Source organism: Vidua chalybeata, chromosome 7, assembly GCF_026979565.1.
Source record: "Vidua chalybeata isolate OUT-0048 chromosome 7, bVidCha1 merged haplotype, whole genome shotgun sequence".
Classification (NCBI taxonomy): Eukaryota; Metazoa; Chordata; class Aves; order Passeriformes; family Viduidae; genus Vidua; species Vidua chalybeata.
Genome location: NC_071536.1, coordinates 39,052,341 through 39,067,771, shown reverse-complemented (window position 1 = coordinate 39,067,771; position 15,431 = coordinate 39,052,341). Strand labels below are relative to the sequence as shown.

Sequence of the window (15,431 nt, the reverse complement as noted above, 5' to 3'; positions counted from 1 at the left end):
AGAACTGGACCCTAAGACAGGCCAGGGAAAGGGGGAGGCGCAAGGAATGATCTATTAGACAGGAATGTTTTATTAAGAAGTGACAAATGACAAGAGAAAGAACTCCCCTTATCATTTCACCTTCCAGTAACAATGTACCAGAAAGGTGCTGTGCACACATCCCCAGCCCCATGTGCCTGAAGGTACAAGTACCAAGTACAGCACAGACATTTCAGCAGGTTCACCTGAACACACTTTCATGCTTCAGTTACACAGAATACTTTTATGTTTATGTAAATAAAGATCCAAAAGACCTTTATTTAAAAGAAACACTTCTGCAACTTCTAACTTAAACCAGAAACTTCTTACATGGAGTCATGTATTGGAAAGGTTTAGCAAACATCTCCAGACTTTCACAACACAAAAAGGAACTATTCCACTTTATGTAATTAAATGGATTTCAAAAAGCTACACTTTCAGACTAGTGAGATGTTTTAAGCAAAGACACACTTCTCCAGTCTCCAGAGACAGAATAGTCTCTGCTATAGAAATCCCTTCTTAAACCCAAAAATTTAGTTGAGAAATAAACTCTTCACTCAATTAAACAGTGAGTGCTAGTGGTACGAAGGCAGAGAAGAAATAAACTCTTGGAGACTGTACTGAAGCTCACCTGCACCTTAACACTGAACTCCTGAGGTACAAGGGAACAGACTCAAATTTCATCATTTCTTGTATTAGCAATTCTACTGACAGCAGCAATAAAGTGATTCACAATGGAAAAGGCCACCAATATTGTATCTGTGCACAGCAAACAAATATGTAACAAAGGAAGGAAAGAAAAAATCCAAGAGACTTTGAGTTCCTCTAAACCCAGTATTTTTCATAATAATGCAGCTGTGCCAATATAAATGATCATTTGGTCTTTGAGAGTAAGAAAAGCATTAAAAGGTGTTTTTACCTGGAAATTAGTTCTTACAGTCACAATGAGCTTCAGCCAGGGAGGAAACTTATAGATTATACTTGTGATAAATGAAGAAATTGTGTCACCATAATCAGGTTTATGGAATTCAGCATCATTTAAACCATCTACCAAAATTATGTAGTCTTCCTCAGGAATCTTCTGTTCTGAAATTTCAGAATAAAAAAGGAAAGGATAAAAACACATTCTCCCTTAAAGTGACCCACCTTTATCCTCAAATTTCCTATGTCAAGAAGCAAAAATGTATCTTTATGCACACCAGTACATCTTATGGCATTTAAGCATTATTTAGGAGATTAAAAACAACATTAGAAGACTAAAAACAGTTTTAACAGGAATGATATACTCTGTTCATATGTAGGCAAAGCCCCCATTCTGCCACAGATCAGGCATCTGCTGAAGATGGCATACGCTGGGAAGCAGTTGTTTTCAAGAGGAGTTTGCTAGAGTTTTATTAAATACAAAAATCATGTTGCTACATGCTTTCTTTTACACGCCATACTGGAGGGAATGGCTGCAGCTGTGTCAAAGGGAGGTTAGGGTGGATATCAGGAAAGGTTATTCCCCCAGAGCGTGCTGGCACTGTCCAGGCTCCCCAGGGAATGGGCACATTCCCAAAGCTGCCAGAGCTCCAGGAGCATTTGGACACCACTCCCAGGGATGCCCAGGGTGGGATTGCTGGGGTGTCTGTCCAGGGATAGGAGCTGGATTGATCATCCTGGTGGATCCTTAGGAGATTCTGTGATTGTTGGAAAACTGCCACATCCATTTTAAAGCAAAACATACATCCACTTTGCAGATGTTTAGGCCGATTTTTTTTCCTGCAGATGCAGAAAATTAGACAGTGTCTTAAAACAAAATGCTTTAATGTGGATGTGCCAGCCTTAACTTCAAGCTAATAGCTGTCTTCCCATTTTCTAGCAAAAAAGTAAATATAAAGTTTCTATGACCTTTAATAAGTTTCACAGAATTTTAATTTAAACACTAATCAACTGTATAAAACCCATCTATTATTGTTACAAACAACTAGCAAAATTAAGGAATTCCTTTGTCCACAAATGTTCTTCTTTATTTATTTTTAATACTTTTCTCCACTCTTTATGCAGTTTAGATTCCAAGTCCCTTCCTACTTAACGTACCTCTCCTGAGGTTTGAAAGTGGTTCCAACACTCCCCTTTTAAAAGCTGCTGCTGGATCCTGGACACAAGACCTCAGGCTCAGCATGCTCTGCAGGTGAGGCTCTCTGATGAGGAGATCTCTGTATGCTGTTAACTGCTGTGAGCGGCAAAGCAAAGCTGCCACGCTGTGCACAAACTCGGGGACCAGGCACGTGTATGTGTTATCAGCCTGGCAGTAATGATAGGCAACAACCTGCAGAATTACAAAGTAAAAAGCATTACTCTTTCAGAATTTTGGTTGGTTACTAGTTAGTGCAACTAACTAGTTGCACTAGTTTTAATAAATTACATTTTATTAAATTGAAATTACATTTAAATTTCTCTTTCAACTACAAAATCCTTTTCAGTGTTAGATTCCATGCTTTAACAGTCTCTGATAGTCTGGGTCAAACACAGGGAGGAAGGCAATGAAATAGGTTTTTGACCTTGCAGGGTATGCAGAGAGGAGAAGAAATCAAAGTGTCAGATTCTGACAGGAAAACATAATTTGAGTTCACGGCATTCGGATACAGTGGGTAAGCAGCTGATTAACTGAGCACAAAAGTAACCTGGAGGTCTGACAAGGTAACCCAGTAGCTGTAATTTAACAACACCACGTCCCACACTGTAACGACCTAAGGACTAATTTGACCATCAGGCAAAAGTAAATGACAGAGAGCTATTAAAGACACCCTTACATAAGCAAATGGAGAAATACGACAACTGGCTTTATTCCGAGTATTCCAAAGCTGTGTATTACTTAAAAATAAACCAGGACGTAACCCATATTTCTTTGGGGTAAAAAAACCCAAAACAAACCGTAAGGAAAACATGGTGTTCACAGTGAATAAAAAGCCTGCACTTCAGTGGTTTTCATGACACTGCTTCAAACGAATATGTATCACTTTAAAGACTGCAAATGTTAAAGACCTCATGTTCTCCCTACAATTATTCATATAAAACATGCAATTCAGACACTCATTAGTTAGGCAAAAAATAAAACACCTAACATATTAATCTAATACAAAAATGACTTCAGGCTTTCAGAGGATGGAAAATAAAACTACATTCAGACTCAACCTGTATCATAGCATATAAATGGGTTATACAAGAACCAAACATTTTATCTTCCCTGTCTCCCCCGGCCTGAATTTTGCTTTTTGAAGGTACACTGAGCAGCTCCCTGTAGAAAACATACAGCCCCTTTGGCAAGGAAAGGATCCCAATCTCCCACACCCACACCAAACTGATGACAAATTGTTAAGGTAACTCTAAGACCACGCAGGATTCAAGTGATCACCTGACAAGTACAAGAGGCAGGCAGCTGAGGTGCCAAGGTGCTGCCCCCTCCCCACACCACCCACAGCCTGCCCGGGGCTCTGCAAAGCAAACTGACCCCCAGGTTAGAGGGTTCTAACACACTGAACACCTCTTAGGAAGTGAAAACTCACCTTTGAAGCGAGGTGTCTCACAGAATCCCCTGTTTGAGTTTTGTATTCAGGAGTACCAGGACAAGTCAGAGTCTTCATTGTATTGGTGTCACCTGATGGAGGGGGACACGGGGGTAACTGGCTTAAGGGAATCTCCTGACAGGAGTCACCACCTGCTTGTAAAAGGCAACAAATACAAGAGAAACCAAATTTGCTGATAGGAGATTGCTTTCTAGGAAGACACCACAGATTTATCTTACTGCTAGAGTAAAAATTGAAACTGAGCAATACCATTATAAAAGAAGCCTGCAACTAGTCTGATAAATACAGGCACACATTTGCAACTTTACAATTTTAAAATAACTCAACTGACTTTTAGATCAAAACTACAGAATTACTGAAAGCAAAACCATGCTGATGTGAAGAGTTTCCTTCAGAAAATTATACATACAATGCCTCATTTAAACTAGTAGTTACTGTATGACTGAACTCTTGGGAAATTTATCATTGTTATTATTAGTAATAATAACATTTGAAGTGTCAGGCAGGGAAATAGCAGTAATGAAAGTCTCACCATCCTTCCAGTTAATGTAGGCACTGGACTGATATGGTGACAGGATGCTATGGATCCCAGTAGAACACAGAAAAGGTTTCTCCACAGCTTTATTCTCACCTCTACAAAAATTCTATGGAAAGCATACACAGTGGGTACACAGTGGGAAAGAAACACTCACTGCTCCCTTTCCAAACTTGTGAGAGACAAAGCCTGCTGCAGTCATATCCTCAGAGTTTGGGGTACACAATGCCTGACAAGAAGAAGAGATCCTGCACGCTGCCTCTGTGTTATACCACCTCTCTGATGGGCTGAGCCCACATTATGTCACTTTGAAGGTATTTGTCAGAACACAAAATTTTAACTCCTTCCTTTGCTCATTGGAAGAAAAAAGTGTTTGCCTAAGACTTGATGAGGCCTGACTACCTTAAGTCAAAAAAGCAAACATGTGACTCCTGATGTCAGCACATTAACCCAGACCATTACCCAGAAAAATAACATACTTTTAGGAGATGAACTTGGGCTGTTGGAGGCTATTTGTCTCATGCGGCTTCCATGGCAGCTGAGTGCCACCAGCCGTGAAATGACTGCAGTCTTCCCAAATCCCACATTTCCAGTAATGACTGCTCCCCTGTTCTCTGCTGGGTCAGGATTCTGCAGTTTTTCTTCAATGGCGTTAAACAGCCATTCTCTTCCAACAAACACCGAGTCTGTGGTTATGCTTGGCACCTCAAACAACAGCGGCTTCAGCAAAATGTCCTGAGGCTTATAGGGGATGAAACGAGCTGAAAAGATGTGTCAGGGAGGACAGTTTACCAGAAGAAACTTGACATGCAGTCAAACAGCACAGTTTCAGAAGGCAACATCATTTAGAAGCTTTGTTACTATCAGTCATAACCAGACATTCTAGTGCTTTCACCAGGAAAGCAATAAAATCTGATTGCCTCAGTTCAGGTCATCTCCATAATTTTTGCATGAATTAAATTGTAGAGGAAAGAAGCTACAGGTACAGTGTATTGTTTTACAACTGAACTCGAGTTAGTAAGTTGTAGAATCCAAAAAGTTTTCTTAATAATGCATTAATAATTCTACAAATGGGGAAGCACCATTTTTCATTTTAGAGTGAATTATGTCCTGAGCATCACAGTGCTAGGTCTTCAAATCTGTAAAGACATTTACAGAGAAACAGAAAAAGGTAAAGAGACTAACATAATTTTTCTGTTAAAAAAAAACCCTAAAGTAAAAAAAAAAAAAAACCCTAAAGTAATACAAAAAAAATTACTACCTTGTTTTTCTGTACTTTTCAAGTCACAGGATCAGTAGTTACACTTTTGATTACTTTGATATATACACTTGGGAAACACCTGATGACTTAGGAAAGAATTTGGGTTTGATTGCATAAAATACCTTAAAATTTACAGGAATAATAATATTCATCAATAATATGCTCTAAAGATCTAAAGATTCATTAGCCAAATGTAATGTTACGCAACTTCTGTTTCAGAATTAATCTATGACTGTGAAAAGCCATAAATGGAAGAGGGCAGCATAGTATCTACATATGCTCCTCAAGATCAGTTTTACTAGGAGTTCACTTAAATTTTTCTGCCTTTAATTGTTATTGGTTGTAACAGATGCACACACACATTCCATCTCTAAACCATAGCATTGTGCAGCAAAAAGCGTAAGCAAGCATCTTGTTGGCAGACATGCAGAGTGACTTGTCAGGAGCACTCCACAATAACACTGTAGGACAGGGCTGTTCACAAAGCTCGCAGCCCACCCATGCTCCAAACTGCTGAAGGAATGTGTGACTGTGCCAGACAGATGCAGGTGTAAATATCTCTGCCTTTACCTTCCTGCTGCACTCTTCCGCCAGCAGTGTTGTGCCAAGGTAAGCGAATTGAAGTTCGTAAAGGAGTATTTCTTTGTCCATCCAAATAACTCAAATCTTCCAGTTTGGTTGAACTTGTTGCTAGAGTATTAAAGAACTGAAGCTGCTTATTCTCTCAACACAAGTTACAAAGAATGTTATTATTTATTACAGTCCTTCATCTGCATGTTACTTACAGAGAAGCTTTTCTAGACAATGGCAACTAAGTCATTCACATTGCAACATTTACAAAATGAGTTTCAATCAAGTTGACTAAAGATTTAATTGGGTTTTTCCCTGTTTAAATGGCCGCCAGCTCTCTCACTGAGAGACTTTTCTTTTTTTACTGTAGAAACAACCACATCAGCGAGGTCAGAAGTGTTGGAATTGGTTCAGGTATTACCTGCTAATACACTACCTGTCACCAGGCAGTGTCCTGGAATAACTGATGGACCTCTGAAGTGTTTCAAAAGTCCTGACCTACCAAAAAGCATGGTAAGAGCCTTCTGGATCACAGTTTTAAACAAAAGAAGTAATGCTCATTTATTCAGTTCAGAACATAGACTTTTTTTCTTTTTATCCTATAAAGATACTTTCATACTAACAACAGAAAGACTCAAAAGAAATGTCCTATCATTAAGAACACCCTTGGGTTTTGACCTCAGGACTTTACCTGCAACAGAGTTTGGACGAGGCATTATTAAAGAGGCAGAACTCTGAGTGTAAGGAAGGGGACCCTCTCCCATTGGTACTTCTTTTGGCAAATTCTCAGAAGATCCAATGGCTTCCTCTTCTGCAACTGGTGAACAATTATCTGTTCTTCGATCACGGCTGATGCCTTGGTGTTTTCCAGCTCTGAGACTCCCATCCTTACTCCACTCTAAGCTGGATCCACTACGATCATCATTTTCTGATGAACTTGTTATAGTGGCTGAGAAAGAAGGGAAAAAACCCAAGTAAAGTCAGAGGAATACGGCACACACATAAGAATTTTCATTCTCAAATGGCATTGTGAAACACAAATGACAAAAATTCAATGTTGTTCAGAGGTCCATCTCACCTAGAATACATAATCACATCAGGATGACAATCAGCCTGTACTCATATACCTAGCAAACCAATCTTGATAGAAACCTTCCTGCAAGTAAGCTATTTACTGCTCCTTTCTTAAGCACCTACTACATTTCACTGTCAGAAAGAGCAAACAGGAGTAGATGCATGATGAATCAGAACCAGTTAAATAAATAAATTAATAAAATTAATTAATAATTATTTAATAAAATTTCAGATTATATTAAACTGATTTATTATACTGATTTATACTGATTTATGTTTTTAAAGAGTGCTGCAGTATAAATCAGAGACTCAAATAAAGGCTTGGGGGAAAGGGAGTTTTTTCTGCTATGAAAATTTCATATGCTAGGCAATAAGCAACACAGACCTAGAGAGACCCTCAGTTAAAAGGCAGCTAAGACCACTGAGGTGTTTTTGGATGCTGTAGTACAGAGCAGCAATTTCCACTGCTGCAGTGACTTTGTGGATGAGAAATTACACCAACTGCATTACCCATTGGGATCCAAATGCTCCAGTTTGGTTGCTGAGGGTTATCAGTGTGCCTGTATTTGTCTGAGATTGTATTTAATCAAGGTCTCCTGCAACAATGTGAAGACTTTATATTCTTGAAGACCTACTTGAGTAATGCTTGGTAAAACTATGCTAACCTCCTTGCCCAATTAGGAACAATTTGCAGATATCTACTTTTTGTATGACTAATACTGAAACCACTCTGTTTAATTTAAAAGTTTTTCAAGTACTTACATTAAACTCTCACAAAATAACTGAACAACAAATATTTATTGAAGGTTAAGCCAACACTCAATGCATTCTGAACACTTTAATGCAACAGAGGAAAATACAAAATAGGATGAAAGGGCATCAGGATCAAAAAAAAAAACATTTAAAAAATCAATACCAGTTCAAACTATAATATCTGTTTGAACTCTGGGTCCTTCCCAGGCTACCAATTTAAAAGTTAAAGCTATATTTGTGGCTATTCTACACTCAACTGGCTCATTTTTTAATGAAAACGTTCTGGCATACTGGACTGTTAAAAAAATGCAACCACAGGGATGGCCCCTGCAATACTGAGCCTGGTCCAGTCAAGGAAGGACCAGCTGTTCTTCCACACCAGCTGCACTGCAGCTTCAGCCGTGCAGGATGGTGAGGTACTTGTACAACTCTGTGTTCCTCCAGCTTAGGCTCACATTCATAAGAAACAGAAGATTGGATGCTTCAACTCAACAACTCCTACTCTAAGAAATACCAATAATATGACATGCAACTTAGAGGCAGTAGAAGAAAAAAAACCAACTTTCCAGGCACCCCATTAATCTTTGCACACACTTAGATTGGACTTCCATATGACAAATTTATTTTATTTTTATTGTTATGTCAAAAAAATCTGGCTCCTCCTGAAGTATGAAATCTTTAAAACTTGATTCCTCTTGGAGTGAAATGCAGCTCCAGGAAACCTGGCTGCTCAAGATTTCCATCCTGACACAGCAGCAAGGATCCAGCAAAGCTTTTGTTTTGGCCAGCAGCCCAATCTTTTCTCCTGCTTAGCTCCTTGATGAAGTTTAAAACCTGCCTTTACTGCTACTACGTCAACCTCAACTGAAGCAAAGAATTATTCAGCTACAGCAGTAAAACACTGGAAAACTAAAGGAAACCTGAACTGTAAGCAAAAAAGAGGAAAAGGGAGAAAAGACCGATTTCCCATCAGTCTGCTGGTCCGGAAAACATAGTGGGAGTAGAAATACAAAGGAGGCCCACATAAGTAGCACGAAGGAGTAAGATATTTTCATGGCTGGATGAACTCTGTCAAAGACATTAGAAAACATATACTTGCTAAGCATAATTTAAAATGCACATGTACTAATAACAAATTTGAATACACAGACATACTTGTATATAAAAACCAAAAGGCCACTTATCAGAAAGGTGCCTCTTCTTTCCCTTCTTGGTTTCATGCCTTTATAGATGTAAGGGGTGCTGCCATGGGTAGCCAAGAGACAGGGGGTGTTCAAATTCTCCTGGAATTTGAGACACGAACGGCAGCTCTGCAGAGGAGCAGCTGATGATTTCCATGTGGTCCTGCAGCCATGAACCACACGTACTTGACTGAAGGAGCCACCAGGAAGTTCCCCCTGCTCTTGCATTCATACACTCATCCTTCCTTTTCAGTAGTTCAATAAGCAACTTTTATCACTGTTCTAAAATATTTTCTTTAAAACACTGGTACTTCCAAGGTTATACAGTAATGATGTTGTTATGGCAGTACACTATTTTAAACAAACATGAAGCCATTTTGACCTTATTTAGAGCATGGACATACTCTTGGACTATTTCAAACTTGTCAAGCATGGCTAGTATGTTCATATCAGTATCTACATTTGTGCTCTTTTTCCAAAAGCAACAACTCTGATATATCCTTTCCTTCACATCAAGATGTTCATGCTATCTCAAAACTAGATCTTATACGAAGCTGATCATGTATCAATCTGACATGGAATGTTCAAATTCTTCAACTGAAACACTTAAGTTTTATACAGGAGTGTTTTGACCCATGACAAACTATGTCTCTTAGGGTAACTGATCAGTAGAAATGATTTATACTCAGCTGGTTGGTGCAAGGAGCTTGTAACAGTTGGGCTGTGAGGGTGGTGCCTCCAATGGTCATGGACTCCCCACACAAGATGCACATAGTCTCTCAATTCAGCCATCTTTCAACAGAGGATCACACCATTTCATCTCTTCCACAATGTCCCACTTTAGCTTCATTTTCATGCCAATTACTCAAAAGTCTGCACTTTCTTTAAACAGTTTAATTTAAGCTATTCTCATAAGAAATCACATCAATTATTGTTTCCTCAGCTGGAAATTAAATCAACTTCAAGCCCTGCTGTGCTTCACCATTATGAAAAGCACTGTTAAGACCTCTGGAATGGAAAAGAAAAAAGGCATAAGAAAACAAGAAATGGAGAAAAAACAGAGGAAATTAATTATTTCAAAGGAAAAAGTGGAGAAATTAGAACGGCACCAGGAAAACAAAAGAAGAGAAATGCGCACATAACAGTAGCTGTCATAGCCAAGAACAAGATTTCACTCTTTCAAAATGGGATCCATAGACAGTGTAAAACTGAACATGGTGACACAAAGCAGCTGCTCAGACTTGCACAATTAAGAGGAAAGTAATTTCTATTAAGTGCTAATGGAAATGCTCACCTATAATCCCACTGTCCTTGCTCTCCAGGGTGGAGCTGGGGGTGCTGATGGTGCCACAGGGACTGCCCTTGTTGGCTGCTGTTTTGCCAGCACAGCTGTTGAGGGTGGAGCAGGGGCTGTCAGTGCTGGGCGACGTTGTGCTGCTGGTGAGGGTGGAACAGGGACTCACTCCTTGGCTGGCGACTGCACACTGCCAGGGAAAGAGCAAGAAACACTCACTGCACAGCACGCAGGACCCTGCTGGGCTGAAAACTAGACACCTCGAGCTGAGGTAGAATAAGAGCAAAGCAAAGAGCCCATTTTTCAAGTAAAAACTTCAAGAAGTGAAAGCTTTGTCTAGACTGGAAATCTTAATCTTTCATACTGCTCTTAAAAAGTGACCACTGAATTAAAAAGGGAATTTCACAATTCAGTGAAAAAGCTGTAGTGAGGCAGATCTCTTATCTATTTAACACTTTACTGGATACCCCTAGTATTTATTCTTTGAGTTGAAAAAACCTAGAACTGCAGTCTTATTAAGTTTTCACCATCAGTGTGAAAACCCAAACTGATACATTAAGATTTAGGAGGGCTGGGACTAGAAGTGGAGAGAGCAAGGGGGAGGAGCAGAGGTTGGTAGTTACTGTGAAGTTTAAGTTAGCAGATGAGTTTCATGTGGATAGTAGCTGCCTGATTCTCTCCAATCCCTCTACCCCAAATGACAGAGAAGGACTGTCTGATTGAACTTCTCAGCAAGAAATAAACACACTCCTCTCCCCAAGCATGCTCCCATTTTAACAGAATGCTGGCCTTCTCCATTCTTGGAAATCATTGAAAAGAGAAGGCAAATATTTCCTCCTAAATACTAAAAGGAGAGAGAATTCTAGAAGCTATTCACATTCATAGTAGATTAGATTTAACCTCCAGAAATGATGAGAAATCTATTCAGTTTGTGTGTTTTGAAATTGTAAATTGATTTGGAATTCTTGAAAAAAAACCACTTGTTAAAAATGAAGTCCAATTCTATTATTATATTTCTATTAAAATGGATGGTATTTGGGTAGATATCAAGTAACTGCAGCTAGCAGATAGACAAAGTATGATTAGTTCTCTCTGAAACAGGATGAACATTAAAAGATTATATTCCATTATCCTACCATAACTTCGCTTTTCTCTTCCATGTGAACAGAAGTTGGGATCCCTTCTCCCAGTAAAAACCCCAATCTTGTCATCAATTCTTGTGCTGCAGGAGAACAGCTTGAGTCTTTGTCAGACTTTGCTTTGGATTGGGAGGAAAAAAAATTGAATGTTAGAGTCTTTTGTTTGGGAACTATTAAAAGATGTAGAAAAAGTACAACCAAATTGTCCACAAGACTTTTAATTGCTCTTGGGTCTTGGATCCTCTGCATAACTGCACAAATCTAGGGGAGGAAAAACCCACCTGCCAGTCAAACCAGAAATGTTTAAGTGCAATTAGTTCATCACTGGACTGATGAGTGACATAACACAATGATTCTCCTAAGAGTAGTATTAACCTCAATGCTATCAAAGCTTAGTGGCAAGCTGAAATTCTATTTCTGTCATATAAAAATGTGAAGAGTAGAGGTTAATAACATAGATGTTTTGTAATCTCACAGTTAACATCAGAACTAGTACCACACATCTTTGTTTTGTTTGCTATGCAAAAGATGTGACACCAGTTCTAAAAGCCCCAGCTCTTCTGGTGCAAAGATATTTAATTTTATCAGTACAGTGCTTTGAAATGTCTCCTACCATCCAACTGATATAACAAGACAAAACTCAAAATGAGGCAGCCTGCAACAAAAGCAACCAAGCACAGCTCTGCCCTGGCACACACTCTTGCTAATGGCATCTCACCAACAAGCATTTCCAGCCCTTTTCCTTCTTTGATGGCAGCAGTCTGGCATCACCCACCAACCTGTGACCACCTGCTCTGACAGGAACATTTACAGGGCATTTATTTCTTTCATCCATTATATAAAAAAAAAATATATATATACATAGGCCTGTCCCATCCTCAGGTATAAACAGCTAATTAAATAAGGAGCATCATCCTACCACTTGGAGAAGAAGATCCCAGCAGGAGCTCTTATCCCCAGAACTGCCAAGGGGGACATTGAGGAGCAGCTGCACGGGCCCTTCCCAGCCAGCACCCGGGCTGCTGGTGCCACCCCCGCTGCTGGGAGGCAGCAAGGACACCCAAACAGCTCTAGCACTTTAACTTTTGGAGATGCTGTGCAGCAAACAATTCCCAATTGCTACAGAGTGCCTCAGTGGGTGAGAGAAGCAGGTGCCCAGACTTAGGGAGCCCAGCGAGCAGACGGACAGACGCTGGGCAGGCGGACAGACAGACGCTGGGCAGGCAGATGCTCACCACTGGCGCTGGGCTCTCCTGGCTCCGGCCTCCTCTGCAGGGCCAGGGCTGCCTCACCTGGCACCCTGGGGCTCTCCACATACTTGGGCTTCCTGACTGGACCTGCAATGGGAATGAACGCAGCATACTGAACTGTTTCCACATGGACCACAAGATTCCTATGTCCTGTATCTATTCTCTATGACGCAAAGAAAGCAGAGAAATTACTTCTAAAACACACAGCTGCTATCACAAAGATGAGCGAGCTCCTGCACTTCCACTCTCGTGAGAAACACGCTCCAGGCTTTTCAGAACACGAAGACTGCTAGAAAACAAACCCATTGTATGTGGTGTGTAAGCTGCATACTGCATGTAACCCCAGTAGCTCCCTACTCTTCTCCCTACTCCTCTCAGTACTGATGTGTAACTCAGGACTACACCTCGGCTCTCAACTATGCCTCCTCCTGCTCTGCACTTCCCACGCTAATAGAGCAAAACCCCTTCAGGGAGCACTGCAGAGGGACTGTGGGCCTGATGCCAACTGTCCCACATTGCCCTTGATAAAGGGACTTTCCCCTTCCTCAGTTCAGGTCTTCAAAAAGCATCTTTCTCCTTGCTTCAGAGTTCAAGAGCACACCAAAGCTCTCTGACACTTTGTTTATTAAAACTCCACCCTATATACAGGCTGTGGCACTTCAGCCACATTAAGCATCCCATCTTTCCTTTTGGCAGCAGCCTCAGATGCTACATTAAGTCTCTGAAAACTACATTGATTTCTTGCTCTTTTTTCTGAGCACTTTAAGACTCATGACTGCTTTTAAAGAAAAGCTGCATCTCTCCTCTGCGGCCTCAGGCTCCCAGGGTCACACCACCACAGAGATGTGAAGGCCTGGCCACCACATCACATCATTTGCCCAGAACGATCTGGCTGGACCCATCTGCTCTTTCAGATTTCCACCTAGAAGTGCGATACGGGAACATGGTGACAATCTAATTTCTTAGCTAAGAAATACTGCTGAGGAAGTGTCAGTCCTATATGAACACATATTTATATCTGTAGTAGAGATTCTTGAGTCAATTTCCATTTTTACACCAACATCTCAGCACCAGCACCAGAGGGGGCTCTTCCAATGCTACTGTCTAACAAAAATAAGGGACATTGGCCCTGGTGAAAGCAGCTAAAAACGTATTCCTTTGAAACAAAATTGCATTCTTTAAGGAGACAATAGTTCACACCTGTCATTTGTAAGCAGAAGTATAATGAAACATACCGAAGTTGGACAACAAAAAGCACTCATTCTAAAAGAATAAAAAAAAACCCAAACGTGTAGCAGTTGTAAAATTAGATCAACACAGAAAGATCTTCAGGATGTATTTTTAACGCTCATGCTTTAAGCTGTGGAAGAAACTCTTTACTGAATTTTGTTCCTCACAAAATGCTGTGGAAGTGACTTACAGTACTTGCAAACCCAATATACAACATTGCAACAAGTAGGAGAATTCATCGTAAATTTATTTTCATGCACTAATCTAGAACAGGACACATGAATTAACTCTTGGATGAAAAGGACTCATTTAAATGTGAAGTGCATCTGCAGAACAGCAGCTCTTTTACAGAAGTGTAGGATGGCTGAATCAAGTCTGACAGAATGTTCATCTGGGACGGGGCTTTATCAGCAGCAAATTGCAGAGGAATCTCAGTAAGGGAAAACACACTCCCTGCCATGCTCTTGTGACTGCTGCTGAGTGCCTTATTGTGTCCTGAGGCAAAAGCGGCCACTTGTTCTTTAGGAGTTCTAGATGGATTTTTCTTCCAGGAACTAACTCCAGCCTTTCTCTCATACTCTGCAACATCAGCAGGTGAACACAACACTGCCAGACACAGTGACTGTACTGTCTCCTTTTTACAACTGCCTTTCTTCTAGGTGGACAAACACCACTCCAGTCTATTATTACCATGACTTCTCTTCAGTGCCATCCCACATCAACCGTCATTCCTGAAGCCTGTTCTAGTTCTGTCCTAAATCTAGTAAAGGTTTATAAAGCTGGTATCACCAGAGTTACTCCAGTCTCCTCCCAAGGGGGACAATATATAGATTTATACAATTCCATACCAATAGTTTTTTAAGTAATTTCTTGCTTTGTTAGTAATTCTTAATGCTTTTTTGACTGCAGAAGAGCTGATGTCTCAGAAGATCATTGTAACTTGTGCAGCTCCATCCTTTCCCTCTTGTCAGGACTAAGTGGATCTGTAGCTGTACTGATCCCAGAGATTGCCTGATGCAGGACCTTGGAGCTGGGACACCTTAGTGCTCTCAGGAGTAACAGTCCCAGGGCTCCCAAGGGTAGGGCACTGAACTGCAGCCTAAGATGAAACCAGTTCTCTGACCTAGTCTAGTCTCAAGAATCAGGTATGAGGATTAATTTGCTTATTAATTAGAAGTTTTAATTGAAGTTTAACTTCAAAACTTACTAAAGTTCTGTTGTACATTTATGCAAGACTCTCCTAGGAGTCACCTCTGGCATTCACTGATGGAATTCCACTGATTTCCAGGGAAACCTTTCTCTGTTAAAGCATTATTGTACCATTAATGTAAGGAAAGCAGCAAACATTTTTTTCAAGTGCAGCAGCATCATCTTTTATTCATATCTTAAATTCCACAATCAAGTTTTTTGGAACATCCCTTATAAATTAGTATTTTCATTCTTTTAGTTGAGCCTCCTAAATCAGACTACAATAAATTATTACCCCTTTAAGAAAACAAATACTGGTTTAACTGCACACCTGTAAGATAACCAATCCAAACAATGCTTATTCTAGTT

The 15,431-nt window shown here is 40.2% G+C and overlaps 1 protein-coding gene across 5 annotated transcripts in view; it reads right to left on the bottom strand.

The window, feature by feature from the left end:
* Positions 1 to 15,431, bottom strand: part of TANC1 (tetratricopeptide repeat, ankyrin repeat and coiled-coil containing 1) — a 60,537-nt gene that overhangs the window by 15,861 nt on the left and 29,245 nt on the right. For 3 of the 5 annotated variants that reach the window (XM_053947952.1, XM_053947954.1, XM_053947951.1), the window contains 9 exons: positions 12,630 to 12,731; positions 11,392 to 11,513; positions 10,256 to 10,445; positions 6,645 to 6,902; positions 5,954 to 6,073; positions 4,602 to 4,883; positions 3,567 to 3,721; positions 2,098 to 2,329; positions 938 to 1,104 (listed from right to left, as the gene is read on the bottom strand). In XM_053947952.1, coding sequence (XP_053803927.1) covers positions 938 to 1,104; positions 2,098 to 2,329; positions 3,567 to 3,721; positions 4,602 to 4,883; positions 5,954 to 6,073; positions 6,645 to 6,902; positions 10,256 to 10,445; positions 11,392 to 11,513; positions 12,630 to 12,731 — 1,628 coding nt within the window. The remainder of the gene's footprint in view (positions 1 to 937; positions 1,105 to 2,097; positions 2,330 to 3,566; positions 3,722 to 4,601; positions 4,884 to 5,953; positions 6,074 to 6,644; positions 6,903 to 10,255; positions 10,446 to 11,391; positions 11,514 to 12,629; positions 12,732 to 15,431) is intronic. The other 2 variants (XM_053947953.1, XM_053947955.1) reach the window with 2 other exon arrangements.